Source organism: Panicum virgatum, chromosome 9N (assembly GCF_016808335.1).
Source record: "Panicum virgatum strain AP13 chromosome 9N, P.virgatum_v5, whole genome shotgun sequence".
NCBI lineage: Eukaryota > Viridiplantae > Streptophyta > Magnoliopsida > Poales > Poaceae > Panicum > Panicum virgatum.
Genome location: NC_053153.1, coordinates 45,398,716 through 45,417,980, shown reverse-complemented (window position 1 = coordinate 45,417,980; position 19,265 = coordinate 45,398,716). Strand labels below are relative to the sequence as shown.

General features: G+C 40.3%; 1 protein-coding gene across 3 annotated transcripts in view; it reads left to right on the top strand.

Moving 5' to 3' along the window:
* The first annotated feature begins 4,214 nt into the window (after nt 1-4,214).
* Nucleotides 4,215-19,265, top strand: part of LOC120689710 (callose synthase 10-like) — a 32,976-nt gene continuing 17,925 nt past the window's right edge. Inside the window, exons 1-31 of one of the 3 annotated variants that reach the window (XM_039972093.1) lie at nt 4,215-4,668; nt 5,184-5,281; nt 5,387-5,541; nt 6,155-6,278; nt 6,486-6,599; nt 7,138-7,257; nt 7,951-8,040; nt 9,525-9,622; nt 9,720-9,837; nt 12,050-12,178; nt 12,966-13,042; nt 13,129-13,207; nt 13,881-13,973; nt 14,074-14,176; nt 14,335-14,458; nt 14,542-14,731; nt 14,813-14,865; nt 15,494-15,554; nt 15,647-15,728; nt 15,862-15,911; nt 16,018-16,104; nt 16,229-16,305; nt 16,458-16,482; nt 16,905-16,999; nt 17,077-17,158; nt 17,291-17,451; nt 17,559-17,679; nt 18,511-18,608; nt 18,693-18,783; nt 18,863-19,023; nt 19,100-19,209. In XM_039972093.1, the coding sequence (XP_039828027.1) occupies nt 4,431-4,668; nt 5,184-5,281; nt 5,387-5,541; nt 6,155-6,278; nt 6,486-6,599; nt 7,138-7,257; nt 7,951-8,040; nt 9,525-9,622; nt 9,720-9,837; nt 12,050-12,178; nt 12,966-13,042; nt 13,129-13,207; nt 13,881-13,973; nt 14,074-14,176; nt 14,335-14,458; nt 14,542-14,731; nt 14,813-14,865; nt 15,494-15,554; nt 15,647-15,728; nt 15,862-15,911; nt 16,018-16,104; nt 16,229-16,305; nt 16,458-16,482; nt 16,905-16,999; nt 17,077-17,158; nt 17,291-17,451; nt 17,559-17,679; nt 18,511-18,608; nt 18,693-18,783; nt 18,863-19,023; nt 19,100-19,209 (3,304 nt within the window). In that variant the 5' untranslated portion in view covers nt 4,215-4,430. Of the gene's footprint in view, nt 4,669-5,183; nt 5,282-5,386; nt 5,542-6,154; nt 6,279-6,485; nt 6,600-7,137; nt 7,258-7,950; nt 8,041-9,524; nt 9,623-9,719; nt 9,838-10,414; nt 10,604-12,049; nt 12,179-12,965; nt 13,043-13,128; nt 13,208-13,880; nt 13,974-14,073; nt 14,177-14,334; nt 14,459-14,541; nt 14,732-14,812; nt 14,866-15,493; nt 15,555-15,646; nt 15,729-15,861; nt 15,912-16,017; nt 16,105-16,228; nt 16,306-16,457; nt 16,483-16,904; nt 17,000-17,076; nt 17,159-17,290; nt 17,452-17,558; nt 17,680-18,510; nt 18,609-18,692; nt 18,784-18,862; nt 19,024-19,099; nt 19,210-19,265 lie in introns of those variants that run through there. The other 2 variants (XM_039972092.1, XM_039972094.1) reach the window with 2 other exon arrangements.

The following is a 19,265-nucleotide window of genomic DNA, read 5'->3' as shown; positions in this document are numbered from 1 at the left end:
CATCAATCGGCTCTCGGGATGAAGTGGTTGTTTGATAGAGCCGGTTTGTATTAGTATACCATGAACTTTGATTGTTTCAAGAAGTATAAAAGGGTGTGAAGAGTATCAGCGGTTTGGTGATTTACTATTGGTGCCCGCTGTGATGATACATCCTATTATCAAATCATGGTCGTTCCGAGGTTGAGGATTGGATTTCATTGTTCAAATTAATCCTCTATCTTCAAAAAGACATTGCTTCGTGTTAGTTGCTACAGATTATTATACTAAATGGACCGAAGCGATTCTTTGGATGAACATGATTCACAGCCAAGATAATTTATACTCAGGCTTATTCTATTTGCACCAGATGACATGACCATATACACTATCATCATTGAAAGCAAGACATGATTGGTGTGTAGGTGCTTCTCGTTGTTCAAGTGTATTTTTGGGCTTGGAGATATGTTTCTTGGTACACAAGCTTTACCAAGAAACAGGGGGGCATATGTTGACACTCAAAATTGGTACGATGAAGATTTTCTGGACAATATGGGCAGGACCGGTCAGACCTCTCCCTTGAACTGGTCAGACCGGTCTAGATAAGTTTGTCAAATTGCCAAATGGACTACACCATTGTGTAGATCTCGTCGAGACGATCGAAATGCATATATAGAACGTCCAATTTGGAGTCCGGATGAGGGAGTTATGCCTCCCGGAAGACCTGCACCCCGGTCTGACCGGTCAGACCGTTCCAGAGCGGTCAGACCGTTCCAGAGCGGTCAGACCGGTCCAAAACGCTCAATCTGAGTTAGGAGTTGTATTTTGACACGAGATTTGATAGGGTTCCGACTTCTAACGGGTACAGACCTCCCCACCCTATATATATGAAGGGCCACGGCCGATTGAGGATAATTCCAATCGATTCACAGAATTACCTTTATCTTTTATCCTCCAAACCCTAACTTTTCCAACCCTATTTGCTGTTCTTCGCTCGTCTCCATGGCGTTCGATGGCGTTCTGAGTGGCCAGCCGATCTCAGAGCAACCCTAGATCCACGAGCTCCGACGGGGTCCCTCCCGAGCTCGAGGTTTTAGGTTTTCGCGGTGTTCTCTGTAGAACCGGTCTGACCGGTCGCCATAACCGGTCTGACCGGTCGCCATAACCGGTCTGACCGGTCTGTGCGCAGGGAGCCCATTGGTGAAGATCGTGTCGACGATCCGCGCGTTCTAGCGCATTCGAGTGTGTTGGCGCAAATTAGTGTCAACACTTGCCATCCAACTGATTTATTCTCTTTTTTGAGAGAAGATTTATTATCTCTTTGTGGAGATAATTCTCGGTTTGATGTTTTTAATCCCTCCCCAAGCACCGCCGCTTCTAGGACCAGTAGGAGAGATGCTCCTTGCACTCAAGCATGTCGTGGTTGACGGCCAGCAGGCTGCCCTGTGGTGGAGTGAAGTGGTTAGTGTCCGTCATGCACTCATAGTGCATTGACAAGTGTGAGTGTGCAGCAATAATGGAATGGTCTTGTTCATAGTAGGGTTTTTTTTGCTCAACATTCGAACTCCCACAATTTTAATTTTCTATTGTTTGAGTTAATTATGGTTTGCATCCATTTATGTTGCTTCTTGTTCAAAAAGTAAAAAAAAATCAAGATAAAACACTTATAGTATACATGGTACAAGTGTAACTTCTCGATTATATGACCAACTTAATTGGTGATTTGGTGGTGCCTGACACAACGAAAAGTAGACTAAACTGACCAATATAAATGGCAATTGCAAAAAGTTACCATTTTCCTAAAGAAATCATTGACATTTGAGATTAATCCCCTTCACAGTTGAATCGCAGTGCAGTGCACCCGATAACCCATCCATTAGCTAGAAACATGAGAAACGTAATAAATATTTCAAATACTCCAAATAAATCATGAGGGAACAACAAAGACCTACACTAGAGATACTATTTTTGGAAGGTAAGAGATAAATAAAGGACCATAGTAGTGGTTGAGACGTGGACGACGATGATTTATGTACAAATATGCTGTGTCACCACATGCCTCTGATGGAGATACTTCGGAACCAAGCTTTGTGACTATGGACGCATTTCGTGATAGTTTGGCTACATCCATTGTCTTAGCTTGGAATTAATGTAATCATATTTTAAATTAGGGACTTGTATCTTGGATTATTTGGCCTTATTCGATCTATGGACTTATGGACTTGTATCCCGAATTATTTGGTTGACCACATTATTCGATCTATGGATTTGTATCTTGAGTTATTTGGTTGGACACATTATTTGAATTAATGTATCTCGAATTTTTTGTATGGACAAATTATCCGAATTAATGTAATCATATTTCTAAACCATGTTTGATCAGATAGGGCAATGCAAAACAATAAAACTATGCCAATTAAGGGTATAGTGGTCAATCCACACTGCCAAACCACAGTTCTGGAGCTGGGACATCTAAACTAGCCAAACACCTCCCTCAGGCAGCTCTAGCTCCACTCAGAGCCGGCTCCACTGCTCCAGTTGGAGTTGGACAACACACATCGTTACATAATTTTATAGGATAAAAAAACAAACAATCAATAAAAGAATAGATGGGCATGTTTGTTCGAGATATATATTATAAGAATCTAAATAAGAGCAACAAATTATAAATCTAGATTACAGAATATAAAGAGATGGGCTATTCGGATCATGAATTATTTGGTGGTTGAGGGGTTGGTTGTGCATATAATCTCAAAATAGCTAGGTGTAGAACCAGATTACGTGACTACTCCATTAAGCGTTTGGGCCCTTAGAGTTTTATATTCTACACAAAAATCCACTAATCTTTTTTTATAAAATAAGAAATCCACAATAATCTTGTTGTTTGGATCGGCTACATTTTTTTGTCTGAATTTCGTAATATTTAGCTCATCCAAACAGGCAAACACCCGAGCTACTTGAAAACAACGCTGTCCAATCTGAGACTACTTTTATCGACCGGCCTTCCTATGATGTGCTTTTGCTGTCTGACGGGCTCGCAACAACGCGCAAAACCTGCAAAAATCCGGCCGAACAGAAGCGATATTTCGATCGAGACGCACGCAAACTAGTCAGTCATCGCCCAGGTCATCCCCGCGTCGCCCGCGGCCGGCACGTTAGGTTACCGCGTGCGCCCCCACGGCCACTCACCCCGCACCCGCCTCTCGATCAGGATTTAACTTTTCGGCGGTAAATCGGCGAAAAATCGGTGAATTTTCCGTTTTCGGTAGGTACCGGAAAGTGGTATACCGGTGTTTTTCGGTATTTTTCGTTTCGAATTTTAAAATTTCAAAAAAAATTATAAATAATTGTCAAAAAAATCGGCAAAAATTATGATAAAAAACTAGGGATTTTTATTAGCTTATAGCACTTGAAATCATTCAAATCTAAGTTGATTTGGTAGGTCAAAATGATGAATTTTCTATGAGGAGCGAAAATTTGGTAGGTCAAAATGATGAATTTGCTATGAGGAGTCAAAATCTAAGTTGATTTGGTAGGTCAAAATTTGCTTAAGTCTCACCATCTATGAGGAGTGAAGAACGCAGGTACTTAAGCAACCGAAAAAATTTTATATCTATATTTCGTTTTTTTCTAGTTATTCCATTCATTTCATACAAAATCTTCGTATGCAGAGACTATGCATTTGCTACATGGATTATGGATGGACAATACTTTCGATTACTGTGGAAGCAATGTGTTGTATTAATTGGACTACGAACTTAATTGTAATAATTTTAATAGACTTTGTACTTTGGACTAAGTACGTGTGCACTTTGGACATGAATTATGTGCTTCGTTTTCGTATTTCTCATTGTGTGCTGGAGTTTTTTTATATATTGTGTATTATAATCTATAAATATAGATATAATTAGGGCAAACTCCCCAAAATTTTCAATTTCTTTTCACAAATACATAATTTCCCCATCATTTTCCAACTATTTCCATCATTTTTCGGTGAAAAGCACCGAAAAACCGGCGAGATGCACCGAAAAACCGGCCGGTATACCGAAATTTCGGAATTTTGAATTTGAAAATTCTTTCTGATCGAAATTACCGAAAAATCGTGAAATTTCGGCCGGTATACCGTTTCCGATGGTCACCGAAATTTTTTTCAAAAACGAAAACGTAAACCCTGCTCTCGATCGCCCCCGCACCCGAGCCCCACGCGGCCATCCCAGGGGCGCGGCGGCGGCAGTGAAACCGAGCGACTAGCCAAGGAAACTACCAATTTTTTTTCCTCCCTTCTTCACCACCCCACCTCGAGGCGCTTTTGAATCCGCTCCCGTCCGGTCTGCCCCCAAAACGCGAGCCCTCCACTGCTGCTGGCGCAGGCAGCCGCACCAGATCGCGCGGCGCGCCTCCTCCACGCTCCGCTGCTGGGACTGGGAGTGACCTAGGCAGGGTTCGCCGCCGCGATGGCGTCGTCCAGGCGCCGGAGGGGCGGGGGCCCCGAGCGGGCGGCGGACAACTGGGAGCGCCTCGTGCGGGCCGCGCTCAAGCGGGACCGGGACCACCTCCGCGCCGGCGGGGCGACCGGGGGGCTGGGGCTGGCTGCCGCCGTGCCGGCCTCGCTCGGCCGGACCACCAACATCGAGCAGATCCTGCAGGCAGCCGACGACATCGAGGATGAGGACCCCAACGTCGCGCGGATCCGTAAGCAGAGCCCCATCCTTACCCCACCTCTCCCTCTCTTTGTTCGCCTAGTACATGGATGGAGCTGGCAGCTGATTTGGTCGAGGGAGTTCTGGATGGGGTTTTGGAGCTGCTGATTTGGGGGGTTTTCATAGTTGCTGATTTGGGGATGCAAAGTCGTGCAGTACCGCGTTTCCCTTTTAAGAATTGTGATGATTAGGGTCTAGGTGCTGGCGATTAATGGCCAGGCGCAGAGCTGAGTTCTCTAGGTGCCCTCAGTCTGACTGGAGTTCACAGTTACTAACGCTACCCGATCACACGAAATCACAATTCTTAAGGTTTCGGATGTTGCTGGCTCGTGGTTTGTCCTGGTTGGTCTCTGCACTGGGAAAACTGAGCAGTGCTATAAATCTGTAAGACATACTAGACAAAATACCCCTTCCAGGGATTTAACAGAGATAATCAGCTAACTTTATTAAGGCTAGGCAGGTGCTTTGATGTTACTCTAAGTTACACCTTTTCTGCTTGCACCACAGTTTGTGAACAAGCCTATACACTGGCTCAAAACCTTGATCCCAGCAGTGAGGGGAGAGGGATGCTTCAGTTCAAGACAGGTTTACAATCTGTTATTAAGGTACGCTTGCTCCCATCTTCAGATACTAATTACTTTTGTTCACATTCAGTCTATTTTCCATTGAGTTCTTCCTAACTGCCCTTGTCTAATCATGGCATTCTGCAGCAAAAACTTGCGAAGAAGGATGGGGCTTCGATAGACCGGCAAAATGACATTCAAGTTCTATGGAATTTTTATCTGGATTACAAGAGTCGGCGCCGGATTGATGATATGCAACGTGAACAGGAGAGACTTAGGGAGTCAGGAACGTTCAGTACAGAGTATGGCCACTCTTTGTTAAGAGATATCGACATTTTTTTTCCGGGCTGACCTAGCAGTAGAGTTTCAGAAAATGTGCCATTATAGACTTTTATCTTCTAGGCTAGCATGCTTTTTTACTCAAAAGCAAGGCATCTGTCCAGTTCAATTTTACTAGTCACAAAAAGTTTACTATGCCACAGGAGGTTTTGCCTGCATTACCTTTCGATCACTGGGTCTGAATAACGTATTACTATGCCACCGGAACTGCATTATGTCATCTGTCTTTAGTATAATAACGTAATCGCAGTGAACCTGTGATAATCATAGAATTGACAGGGATGTATACATGACACTGTTTGTGCCTTTCCGCTTGCTTATTCTCTATGGCAATTTTTGATGAACCTAGGCTGCTCATCTGCCTTCTTATTGTTGAACTGCTTAGCTATGTAGTTCAACCACATCACATATCATAAGAAATTTTCCTTCTTGTTGTGCATTTTTTAGTTTTCTTAATGCAATGGATGCTTAAATATTTCGTGCCTCTAGGGCCTACTGCCATTATGGCATTCAAAGATACAAACCTTATATATGTTAAATCACTCATGTCTAGTATATTTTGTTTGCTATGATCAGGATGGGAGCTAGGGCTATGGAAATGAAGAAAGTTTATGTTACTTTGAGGGCTTTGCTTGATGTTCTGGAAATTCTTGTCGGGCAATCACCAACTGATAGACTTCATAGACAAATTCTAGAGGAGGTAATTCATGAAAGATCCCATGACCATGCTATTTCCCCCTTATTTTGTAACTATTCTCAGGAATCATTGTTGTGGTTTCGTTTGTGATTGTATACTGGTGTGCTAAAAGCCTGCAATAGTAATCTGGTTTGTTTCAAATATTTTTTTAAACCATAACAAATCAGTGTTATGCTAATCAACTGGTACTATTTCCTCTGTCTTTTTCAGATTAAGAAAATAAAAAGATCTGATGCAGCCTTGAGAGGTGAACTTATGCCATACAACATTGTACCCCTGGATGCACCGTCGTCAGTAACAAACATTATTGGTTTTTTCCCCGAGGTATGAGTATTTGCTTTGGTTTGCGAATTGCGACACATTTTCCAAAACATATCCTCGATTACCGATATGTGCTGTACTATGCCTGAGAACATAATCCAACTAACATAATTCAGAAGTATTTGCCGGTCAAATACTCAAATCCATAAAATGTCATTTTCCTATGACCTATCTAAATATTTTAAAAAACTGCTTGTCAAGTTAAGACATTTTCACTGTATGTTCTCTTGGATGACATTTAATTATTTTTTTCGGACTGGAAGCTTTAATATAATCATACAACAGTACAACACACTACCTCGGTAGTCCTATTTCCATTTTCCCACATGCTATGGTTTACTTTGCCTCATTGCCGGAGAATTAAAATGTATTATGGGATTTAAATGTTGCAATGAAGATTGAGGAAATAGGTTGTTCAGATTAAACTCTTAGTTGCAAAATGGTACTCATGACTCAAGATCTTTTTCATTGTCTTGTTATGCCTTAACAAATAAAAGAAGTATCTTTTGTTGTTGAGAAAAATTCCATGCAACTGCATCAGGTCAGGGCTGCAACGACAGCGATTCAAAACTGTGAGGATCTGCCACGGTTCACTTATGATGCACCACAGCTAAGGCAGAAAGACATTTTTGACCTTTTGCAATATGTATTTGGCTTTCAGGTAAAAAGCTTCTTGTCTCACATTCTTTGTTGATTGATCACATTATATTAAATGTTTTGCTAGATTTCTTGTATGGTTTAATACTTAATCCTCCATGTTGGCATATGCTACAGTTCAAGCTGCTGCTTGTTCTGAGCAACATACTTTCTTATTTTTGATGTCTTTTACATAATATTTTGCTCGTATTATTATGGGAGGCAACCTGTGCTCAGATCTGGCATAAATGAAAGCTTTGCCAGAGCCACCTGTATGCTTAGTGCTTGTACCTTGTAGTTTACTTTTGAAGTGTCAAACGATTAAAATACAACTGGCATTGACTGTTGACATCTTTCTTTTGCTTGTTAACAAGCTACTTTGTGTGTTGATACAGTTTGTTTCTCTGTTGTCTTTGGTTGGACATTGACAATTTGATATTATGCGGATGTTCTTACATCACATTCATACAAGAACATTTTGCACTTCTGCAGAAGAAAGTTATGTTGAACAAAGTCTCTCATAGACTCTTTTCAAAAGTTTATAGTTTTTAATGCTTGTTCTGTTGATCTTTGTATTATATGAATTGATTACTGATTATGTAACTGTATGGGAAGTTCTTTATTTCTAGCTTCTGACCAATTAGTTCGTCACCAGCTTCATGATAGAATTTTGTGTTGCCTTTGTATTGAGCATCTAATTTGTCTGGGATTGTTCCAGGATGATAATATTCGAAACCAGCGTGAAAATGTTGTACTTACATTAGCCAATGCTCAGTCCCGTCTTGGCCTGCTCGATGGGACAGAACCGGTAAGTTCTTCTCTTTTTACAGCAACTAATCATCTGGTATAGGATTTTGATAAGAAATTTTTATCCTGCTGATTTAATACTCCATATGTTAGCAACTAGGCACTTTGAGTTGCATGCACCAACCAATTCAACCCAAAAGCTTAAGTTGATGGGAAGAGGTGGGCAATTCACTTATACTTCAACACTCCCCCTGACATGTAGGCTCCCTCTTGCCTCAAACGTGAAAATTAGGAGTCGGCCGCAATTATTTTATTTAATCGCGCACGCTAGGATTCGAACTCGAGACCTCTGGCCTTATTGAGTTGCATGCACCAACCAATTCAACCCAAAATCTTAAGCTGATGGGAAGAGGTGGTCAATTCGCTTATGGTTTCAATAAACTAATCATCTGCTATATAGGATTTTGATAAGAAATTTGTATCCTGCTGCTTTAATACTCAATATGTTAGTAACTAGGCACGGACATTACAGAGTTTCTAACACAAACCCAGTCTTTAAAACTGTGGCCCTGTTTGGCAGCGCTCCCTCCGCTACACGCCGAATTCTCCGGAGCGCTGCCAAACGTAAAAAATGGCACCCGCTTCTCCCCTCGAGTGGGAGAATTCGATTCCTGTTTTTGTACATGCGGTGGGGAGCAGAAAAAACCTGCTCCCCATGATTTCAATCCGCTCCGTGCGTCTCCGCTGCTCATTCGCCGTAACTCTCTTCCCCATCCGCCCACCTCTTGCTGACCGCTCATCCCGCTCACCGACTGACGTTCATCTCCGCCGCCCGCTCGTCTACTGGTTGCTCACCCCTGCCCACCGGCCGTCGCTCGTCCCTGTCTACCCGCCCACCGGTCACCGCTCCATTTCACCCGTCCGTCGGCCACTGCTCATCCTCCTGTCCGCCCACTTGCCAGCTGCCGCTTTTCACCTGCAGCTCGTCTTCGCGACGCTGCTATCTGATGGGGATGCAGGAAGAAGCCGCCGTCGCCTAGGTCTTGTCTGCACTACAAGCTTGAGCTGAAGCAGAGAGAGAAGCACCACCAAACGCTGAATTGTCAATCAGGGAGCTGATTGGAGCCGGAGCCGGGTGGAGCTGGAGCTAGAGCGCTTCCAAACGTGGCGTGTATATGAACTGTAGCTGGGTGTTCTATGGTGTCCTTGCTTATGAATTTTTCATTTAGTGCTTAGCTTCCTGTATCAAATGTTTGAATTCATGTAAGTTAAGCTTGGCTTAGAATGAGGAATGAAAATCTAAACAGTTAGCATTTTGTGTTTATCAATTGACCTGTGTACAAATTTAAGGTATACCTGTCACTCCAGTACTGTAGTTCTGTTTGGATAGGGATCTGAGGTGCCTAGATTTATTGTTAACATATTGCTGGTAAACCTTTGGCTGCCATGTTTTTAATGTTAGCCAATAACCTTTTGTGTCCTTTTGCCAGTAAATTCTCTTATGTATATTGCAACAAGCACTAAGCAAAGCTATGGATCTTGTAGAAAATTGATGAGAGGGTGGTCACTGAAGTTTTCTGCAAAGTTCTGGACAATTACATAAAATGGTGCAGGTACTTGGGAAAGCGTGTGGCATGGACAAGGTGATAAAAACTTTTGTGGTTAATACTTTCATTGTGCGTGGTATCACCTTGTGCAATGCTTTACCTGTTTTCCATCTTTTTTTTAAATCTTGGATAGCCTTGAAGCAGTAAATAAGAACCGGAAGATCATATTGGTTGCTCTCTACTTTTTGATTTGGGGTGAAGCTGCGAATATTCGTTTTCTCCCAGAATGCTTATGTTACATTTTCCACAATGTGAGTCCCTTCCTAACCCAAGTGCTGTTCTTTCTCTTTTGTAGTTTCAGAGAGACTACATCTGGAAATGAGTTTAGTATGGCCTATACTTTGTGTAGATGGTATTGTCAGGTCGATGACTATGACTGATATGTCAGCTGCAGTAAACATTTAGCTTTGTCCTTAGCAAGTTGCTCCTTTTATGGTTTAATTTGGAATACTGTAAGAATACCTGTTGTATCTTCTGGCAAGTGATATCATATTTTTGTTTTTTTTTTGGGGTGTGGCACTGCCAGTCAGGACTTAATTGCTACTCCCTCTGTTTTTCAATATATGACGTTTAGGACAAGCTAAATGAATTAATTAGCTTGCCCTAAGCTAGACCTGACATAGCTCGGGCCGGGCTGGGCTTCGGGTTGGGCCAAATGAAACCTGATTCTCTTTTTTTTTTCTGGCCCGTGCCTGACCTGACCTGAGAGCTGGGCTGAAAAACATAGACCATACCCAACCCGAGGCTGGCCCGATAGCCTGGTGGCTGACCCGACATCCCGACATCATATGGGTTCATCTTGAGCTGTAATCTGTATTATGTGTACAGAACTCATTTTTTTATATGTGCAGCTGCACTAGTGCTTGTTGGGCTGGTCTCCATGTTGGGAGGCTGGGGTGCTGTGTGTTTTTCTTTTCATTTCTTCAGGTCGTCAGGCCGGACCGCGGGCTAAAATGGCAGCCCATACATGACCCAGATTTCTGCACGGGTCAAAAAACAGGCCTGTGCACTTTTCAGGTAGGGTTTTTTTGGGCGGGTCAGTTTGGGTTTGTCGGGTCGGGTGGCCCCTGATCAGATATAGCCTAAGTGTCTTATATTTAAAGATGAGGGGGTAATAAATAGTAGGTGCACAGGTGCTATTGTGATAATCCTTGGTAGAACTTGATGATGACAGTCTACATAATTGGGTAATCATTCACAAAACATAAGCAACCTAGACCAGCGCATGTTGTTCTTCATCTTGCATATGATCAGCAAATCATATGAATTTCTCCCTCCTTTCCTTTATGTAGGGCGTATTCGGATTTGAAAATAATCGAACTTAGTTTTGACTAAAAATTTGTCATTTTTTTGTCTAGTGTCTAAAAGTTGTAACAATAAATTTATATTTGATGTACTGTCCAATATGATATTAGTAACAGCTAATACTATATTCTATGGGAATCGGTGGTCAAAGATCACTTTTGAAGATTTTTTGAAATCCTATACATAAAATGAAGGAGGGGGGGGGGGGGGGTATGAAATCAGGTTTAATAAAATAGCAAAGCATCTCAAGTTCGACAGACAGTGAGGAGAAGTTAGACTACATATTACTGTCCAGATTACCACCTCTACCGTTTTATAATCCTCTAGATTAAATGACCAATTCTTGTTTGAAAGCAAAAAGAAGGCGAACCAAATTAAGCTACTAGGCAATCCCTTACCAGGTAGCAGGTAGGCAGGCAGCCTTGCTGTTTCCAGGCAGCGGTGGTCAGAGCACATAGCCTGGTGCAGCAATTGCTGTATGACCATCCTCACCTGGTGGTGTCTTGGTTTCCGTGGTGTGTTCCCCTTAGCAAGGAGAATTGTGCATGGTTTGTGTTAGGCCACTTAACATAGAGAATTGTGCATGGTTTTTGTAGGCCTGTGTTTGCCTTGAGATGGTCATCGTCTGCTAATTTGCATGTGGAATGGATTAGCTGCACAGGCCAGGCCGATGTGGCAAGTTATTAGTAATTCATAAATCAGGAGTCACATGAAGATAGCAGATCATCTAATTAGGAAGGTGATGAGCTTCGTTAGGAAATTAGAGATGCAGGCCAGCTTGGTTTCTGTGATTATAGACTTTAGCTCCTCATACATAAGGGACCTCATGTACTTCATAGGAATTATGCAATGAACCTAAACTTAACTTAATTAGCTTCAGAGCCTCTCCTTGCTTGTAAGGGAAAAGCCCTGCCGACTGTGGTTGAGGGTGAGTCCCATTATCCCATATCTCTCAGTGTTCAAACCCTTGCTCTAGCAGATACCACAATATTGAGTAACCGTATTTGCATTTTATGTCAAAACTTAAGCTCGGCTCCTTTTGTTGTTGTAGTTGTATATGTCCTTGTTAGGGAAGAAGTCCTCTGTATTTCTCTAACAATGTGCCGCTGTACAGTACTGCAGTTTATTCAGCTCAATGACATTATTGGTATATTTCAGATGGCAAAGGAACTCGATGGAATTCTTGACTCATCTGAAGCTGAACCTGCAAAGAGTTGTATTACTGGTGATGGTTCCACCTCATTTCTGGAGAAAATAATCACCCCAATATATGAAACCATGGCAGCGGTAGGTTTGTCTGTTAATGGTTCTATTTCTATCTTTGATCTACTTTTATCATATAGATAAGTAATGTTTTCTCCACTTGTATTTCTGGCTGCATTTGGATTGACATATACCCTTCAAAAATTTGGTATGGGTTCCATACATCAACTATACAATCTGCGTGTAGGGTGTAATTATGTAATCCAGGTTCCACCAAGGTATTGGATGAATCTGGAAAATTGTGGAAACTCCATGGGGTGTTTCAACAGTCTTTGGCGTTTCATTTCCAAATCTTGAAATATGTCCATTTAAACAAAAATAAGTTTGGTAACAGCAACAAAATTGTTTCCTTTCTTTTTCCCCATCAATTTGTATATTCTTCAAATATTACTAACTCATCAACATAATTTTGACATGAAATTTTGTTTTTAAGCTTAAGAGCAAGTATAGATTGAATGTAGCATTTCCCCCAGAATTTTAACTTCTGTTTGGTTATAAAATTCAATCCTATTTGCACAATTGCACTTTCAAGATGTGTTGCACATGGTACATTGTATTGCCGGCACTGTTTGGTGCTTTGGAATTGTATTTTTACTTCTGTTTATTTTGTTGAAGTTTTCATTCAGTGTTGGGTATATTCTAAACTAGATGGTTCTAGTGGCCTACTGGGTCATGCACCATCTGTCTAGTTTATTTTGTGCCTGCCATTATGTATTAAGCTAGGCTAAAATTAGCCAATTGCGTGCTGGTTGTTTAACTGTCTCAGACCTTCTGCTGCTGCATTGAAAGCTTTTGCACATATTGTTCACAGGAGGCTAACAATAATAATGATGGAAAAGCTGCACATTCTGCTTGGAGGAATTATGATGACTTCAATGAATATTTTTGGTTGGTCTATAAGCTTGCCTATCTGCTGCTTCCTCTTATATCATTTTCTTTTCTGTCATTAACTTTATTCTGCTACGTATGTGTAGGTCACGTTCATGCTTTGAGCTTGGTTGGCCACCTGCTGAGGGTTCCAAATTTTTGCGCAAGCCTGCTAAGAGGAAGCGTGTAAGTTAATCTTGCATATTTTTTCCTAAAGAGACTAGTATTTTTTTTTATATGTGAGTTTTGAGGGGCATACAATGTGGGAAACACAACTATATGAAATATTATCACTTGAGGTTCCTACTTTTCTGTCTGCTAGTTTCTAGCCTTGTCATATCAGTTTAATGCTTGTTTGTGATTGTGGATTTAAGTTCCTAGGCTATCTTAATTGGTTCGAATGTAATAAACTGTTTTAAACCAAAATATTCCAATTTGCAATTGTTGTTTCTCTCAGTAATGCTGCTGCTGTACATAACATATGGTTTTATAATTGGTCAATTCTACCATTACACATAATGTTAAGACTCATTTTAAACAGTTTACAGAGTAACTTTGTTTGAAACATGCTACAGTGTAACTCCGTTCTTACTATTAGATTTGGAACAGTTAAAAATTATCTTGGAAACTGAAAGTCAATTCTACCATTACACATAATGATATTGCACCACCAGTTTATTCTTACTTATCTTTATTTTGTGCAATATCTGGTGGTGCATGCAGCTAAGAGGGAGGCATTTTGACTAAACTAAAGTCAATACTGTTTTCCTGTAATGTTGGTCTTTTCTGCGTTTTCCGATTTCCATAATTACCAATGTTTTTGACCTTAAAATTTCTGCTTTTGATGTCTTATTTGCAGACAGGAAAGACCAATTTTGTTGAACATCGTACTTTTCTGCACTTGTATCGCAGTTTCCATCGCCTGTGGATTTTTCTATTATTAATGTTTCAGGTTAGTGGAGGTTAGTGGTCTGAGGTTATGACTAATCATGAATAAGTATATCTTGAATGTATAATCTTTAAAGATGATTTTTCATGGATTGGTGATGCAGGGCTTAGCTATTATCGCCTTTCGCCATGGGAAGATAAATATTGACACCTTTAAAATACTACTTAGTGCTGGACCAGCCTTTTTCATCCTAAACTTCATTGAGTGTATGTTCTCTATGTTACTGTTATTTTTTTTAGAAGTAGAACTTAATTCTTGCTTCATCATATGTTTTCATCTTTAATATAATCTGGATAGGAAGCTACTGATATTTCTGTTGTTCCTTTTATATTCCTTATTTTATTGCTATTGCGTTCTTCTTTAGGCTGCTTGGATGTGATGCTCATGTTTGGTGCGTATAAAACGGCAAGAGGTTTTGCCATCTCAAGATTAGTTATCCGATTTTTTTGGTTAACTGCAGTTTCAACATTTGTAACTTATCTTTATGTGTGAGTATTCAGTTAGTTTTTTACTTCTTTTTCTGTTTATGTACGCTAAGTTATCTATTCACATGAATGCTGATATTGAGCAGGAAGGTCTTGGAAGAGAAAAATGCAAGGAACTCTGATTCGACTTATTTCCGGATTTATGGTCTTTTTCTTGGTGGTTATGCTGGTGTTCGGATCGTGTTTGCACTAATGGCCAAGATCCCTGCTTGTCACAGGCTTTCTAGTTTTTCTGATCGGTCACAGTTTTTCCACTTTTTCAAGTGGATATACCAGGTATATATCATCATTCCATAGAAGTTGGGAAAGAAATTTATTCTATTGAATCAACTGACTTTTTTTACCTTTTGTTCTTAGGAGCGATATTATATTGGACGTGGACTTTATGAGAGTATAAGTGATTATGCCAGGTTCTTTCCTTTTGCTTTTCGTGATTTCTGCAACAAAGTTTTTGACACCCTTAACCTTTTTTGTGGTTCTTCAGGCTAACATCTGTAGCAAGTCCTTCAGTTTCAATTTTTAGCATAAATATACTACTGGCCATCTGTTAATTTTTTTGAGTATACGTTGCGATTGGCCGATTGCTCTTAATTCTCCTGGTTTAGCTGTGAGCATTTCATAATGAAGTTTGCTTGTGGCATTTGTTGTGCTACTTGCCTTTGTTTCAGGGTTAGATACATGTATGCACCAGTGTTTCAAAGGCGTCACCTAGGCGTCTGGTTTTACCCAGCTCGCCTTGGGCCGCCTTGTCGCTTTTGAAACACTGGTATGCACTTACGAAATTAGGAATTGAGTTACAGTAGCCTGAGATACTCGTGGGTTTGATTACTTTCTGATGTTAGTGGTTACTGGCAATAGCCTGGCGTGATTTGACATTAGTAGTTATTGGAAATTTCCTGAGATATACCATCCACTAGCATTTTACTACCTGCCAGACTGTCATTTTGAATACCCACCATTTCTCCCGGCGATAACTGGCCCTCACTGACTGTGTTCATCATTCTTTGTTATGTACTTACTGTTAATCTTCTTATGCAGATATGTGATATTTTGGATTGTCATACTGGCCTGCAAATTTACTTTTGCATATTTTCTCCAGGTGGTTATAACAAAGTCTAGAGATATGATGTTTGTTCTATGTTTTGTATAACAAAAAAAAATTGTTCATACTCTGTTATTCATCTCTTGCAGATCAGGCCTTTAGTTGAACCAACCAATATAATAGTTCAACTCCATGATTTGAAGTATTCCTGGCATGATCTTGTATCAAGGGGTTAGTATATCTGGAAAATACTACACTAATATTATTGTTTAATTGTTGCCACTATATCTACTGAAATTATCTTTACTATCTATTTGTACGCACATTAAAACAACACAACTACGACTGACAGTGTGTTTTTTAGGAAATAAAAATGCTTTGACCATTCTGAGTCTTTGGGCACCAGTCTTGGCTGTAAGTTACCTGTTTTGACCTGTAGCTTTGATATTGATATCAGAGAAAAAAAAAGAATATGCAAATGATACATCACGTTCTTTTATTTGTATCTATGTGTCTGTAGATATACCTGATGGACATCCACATTTGGTACACACTCTTATCGGCTCTTGTTGGTGGTGTTATGGGTGCTAGAGGTCGACTTGGGGAGGTATATTTTGTTCTTTCAAGTCCTGGGCTTGTTCGCGTATCCAAATCCTACTGACTATGCATACATTTCTTATGATCTGCAAATAAAAAAAATTACCATTTTGACATTTGCTAATATGATGCAGATTCGTTCAATAGAAATGCTTCATAAACGTTTTGAGAGCTTTCCAGAAGCATTTGCTAAAAACCTTTCCCCTCAAAGGTTCTTAGCCCTATTCTCTGAGTTTGTCATTCTAATTGTCTATGATTAATTACATATTAGCTGAACTTTGGATATGTTGATTTTTGTTTAGTATAGATTGCTCTGGATTTTTAGGTGCGTGTTTTTCATAGTCTTTGTATCTTATTCTGCAGGATATCGAGCAGACCAGTTGCTCAGGTAAATGAAGACCTGTTCACCACATGTTGTTTTTGATACTTCCTGTAAAAGATTGGTTCCATAATCTTGCTACTTTTACATCCTTGAAATAACTGCTATTATTTTCATTAGGCCTGCTAAGTTGTATTTTCTTTTTCAATCTAATCTAATCGAACATTGTCCAACTAACCTAGCTTCTTGTTTCACTAGATTCTAGGTTCATTCTTAATTTGTGAGTTCAGATTTCCCCTTTTCTCGTTGTTGTCATTATCTCTCCAAGGGGAAGATGCTTACAGCTTTGATGATAGACTGCATATGTTTTTTTAAAGTTCCTTTTCTATTCATTATACAAAGAAGTCACCTGTTGAATTTGATAATCAATATTTCTTGAAACATCAAATATAAGTGTAATGTTGTTCTATTTTTCTATCACTTCACATTAGGATTCAGAAATTACTAAGATGTATGCCTCGATATTTTCCCCATTTTGGAATGAGATAATCAAGAGTTTGCGTGAAGAAGACTATATCAGCCACAGGTCAGGCAGAAAATATTAATAGATTATTACCTTATGTGTGATTTTCTTTGCTTCAATATTTGTGGATTTCCTTTCAGGGAAATGGACTTGCTTATGATGCCAAGTAACTGTGGAAATTTGAGACTTGTGCAATGGCCGTTGTTTCTGCTGACTAGCAAGGTATGAGAAATCCTAGTTCAAATAGCATTTTTCGTTGTGAGAATGAACCTTTTGCATATTTGAGAATGAATCTTTTGCATATCTGAATCTTTGGTTTGGCTGTTATCAATCTGTTGTTTGATTCATCTGTAGATTATGTTGGCGAATGACTATGCTTCTGACTGTAAAGACTCGCAATATGAGCTATGGAATAGAATATCAAAAGATGAATACATGGCTTATGCTGTCAAGGAATGTTACTACAGCACTGAAAGAATTCTTCATTCGTTGGTTGATGCTGAAGGGCAGCGCTGGTATGCTTTCTCAGAGAAAGATGAATCTGATACTAACATCAAGGCTACTTAATGTTTGCCCTTATTTTGCAACTTGACCATAACACGTGCTGCTAATATTTATACAGGGTTGAAAGACTGTTCCGAGATCTCAATGACAGTATAGCGCAGGGTTCGCTTTTAGTGACTATAAATCTCAGGAAGTTGCAGTTAGTCCAGAGAAAGCTTACGGGTTTGACAGGTCTTCTGGTAAGATTTTTACCCTTATTTCTTGAGCTTGGGCATGAAAAGCCACTCTATTGTGCTTTACTTGCATGTTCCGCATAAGGTGTTTTATTACTGATAGATAATCGAGTAAAAAAACTCGACCTGCAGGTGGGTGTGTGTGTTGTTGGGGGGGGGGGGGGATGTTGGCCCCCGGGCATTTGCTAAGAAGACGACCTTCTCATGCAGGTCAAGAAAACCCCCGAACCCCTACCCCGCCCTTACACAGGGGTGCCGTAGCCTATACCATAACCCGTGTGAGAGCGTGCTGGGACCACTTCCATGTGCTTTGGCGTGTAGGCAAGCGAGGGGATTTTTTAAGCTCAGCCTGAAATTCGCTCCCACGGGGAGTTGAACCCAGGGCCTGAGGAGTGCTACTAGAGCCACCTAACCAATCCGACTAGGGACCCGCTGCATTTCATTTGCATCAGGAGCAGGTAGTGTGCTCCCCTTCTGGTCATGCTCAGCCTGTCATGTTGGATGGAACCAGGCAGTAGCAAGTAGTGGGCAGTATGCTGCAACAGTAGTGCTTGTATAGAACCTTTTGTTATATGCAAGGAGTAAGAGCATCTGTAACTCAGTTCAGCAGCACCATTGTATGGTGTCTCCCTTGTTTTCCCTTCTCCTACCTCTTGCTTGTGTGTTTGTGTGAGATTGAGTGACTAACCTAGAGGCCAAAGTCAACAATTATATCATGCTTACTGTTGAACTATTCCTATTGCTTCTGTGTTCCTTTAAGTTATTGTGAATGCATTTTTGCTTCTGTGTTTCATAAATTGTTATGAATGTGTTTATGATAAATGATATGTCTATTAGATACGCAACGAGACTGCTGGTCTTGCAGCTGGTGTCACAAAAGCTCTCCTTGAGCTCTACGAGGTTATCACACATGAATTTCTCGCAGCAAATCTTAGGTATGAAGTGAAAATTATTATTATTTTATTTGACAATGATACTCCATTTATTTTTTGTTGAAAGCATTCTCTTTGTTTTTGCAGGGAACAGTTCGACACATGGCAACTATTATTAAGAGCTAGAAATGAAGGGCGCCTATTCTCTAAGATTTTCTGGCCAAATGATCCAGAAATGGTACTAATCTTAAAAAAGAACTAAAAATCGCTTAGCTGTGATGCTGTTACTAGTGTGATGCTTTTGTTTGTCCCTGCAGAAAGAACAAGTTAAGCGTTTGCACTTACTTTTGACTGTCAAAGATTCGGCGGCCAACATTCCAAAAAATCTTGAAGCTCGGAGAAGATTACAATTTTTCACCAATTCTCTATTCATGGACATGCCAGCAGCAAAGCCTGTAGCTGAGATGATCCCGTTCAGGTATTATTAACTCACAGGGTCTTCATTATATCATAATGAATGTGTTCCTATTAACACCTATTTTCGTGTGCAACAGTGTCTTTACCCCCTACTACAGTGAGACTGTACTTTATAGCATGTCAGAGCTTTGTGTTGAGAATGAAGATGGCATTTCGATACTTTTCTACCTTCAAAAAATATACCCTGGTACTGTTGCCATGCCTAATTATGAGTTTCTAATTTGCAAATTTTACAATATTTTA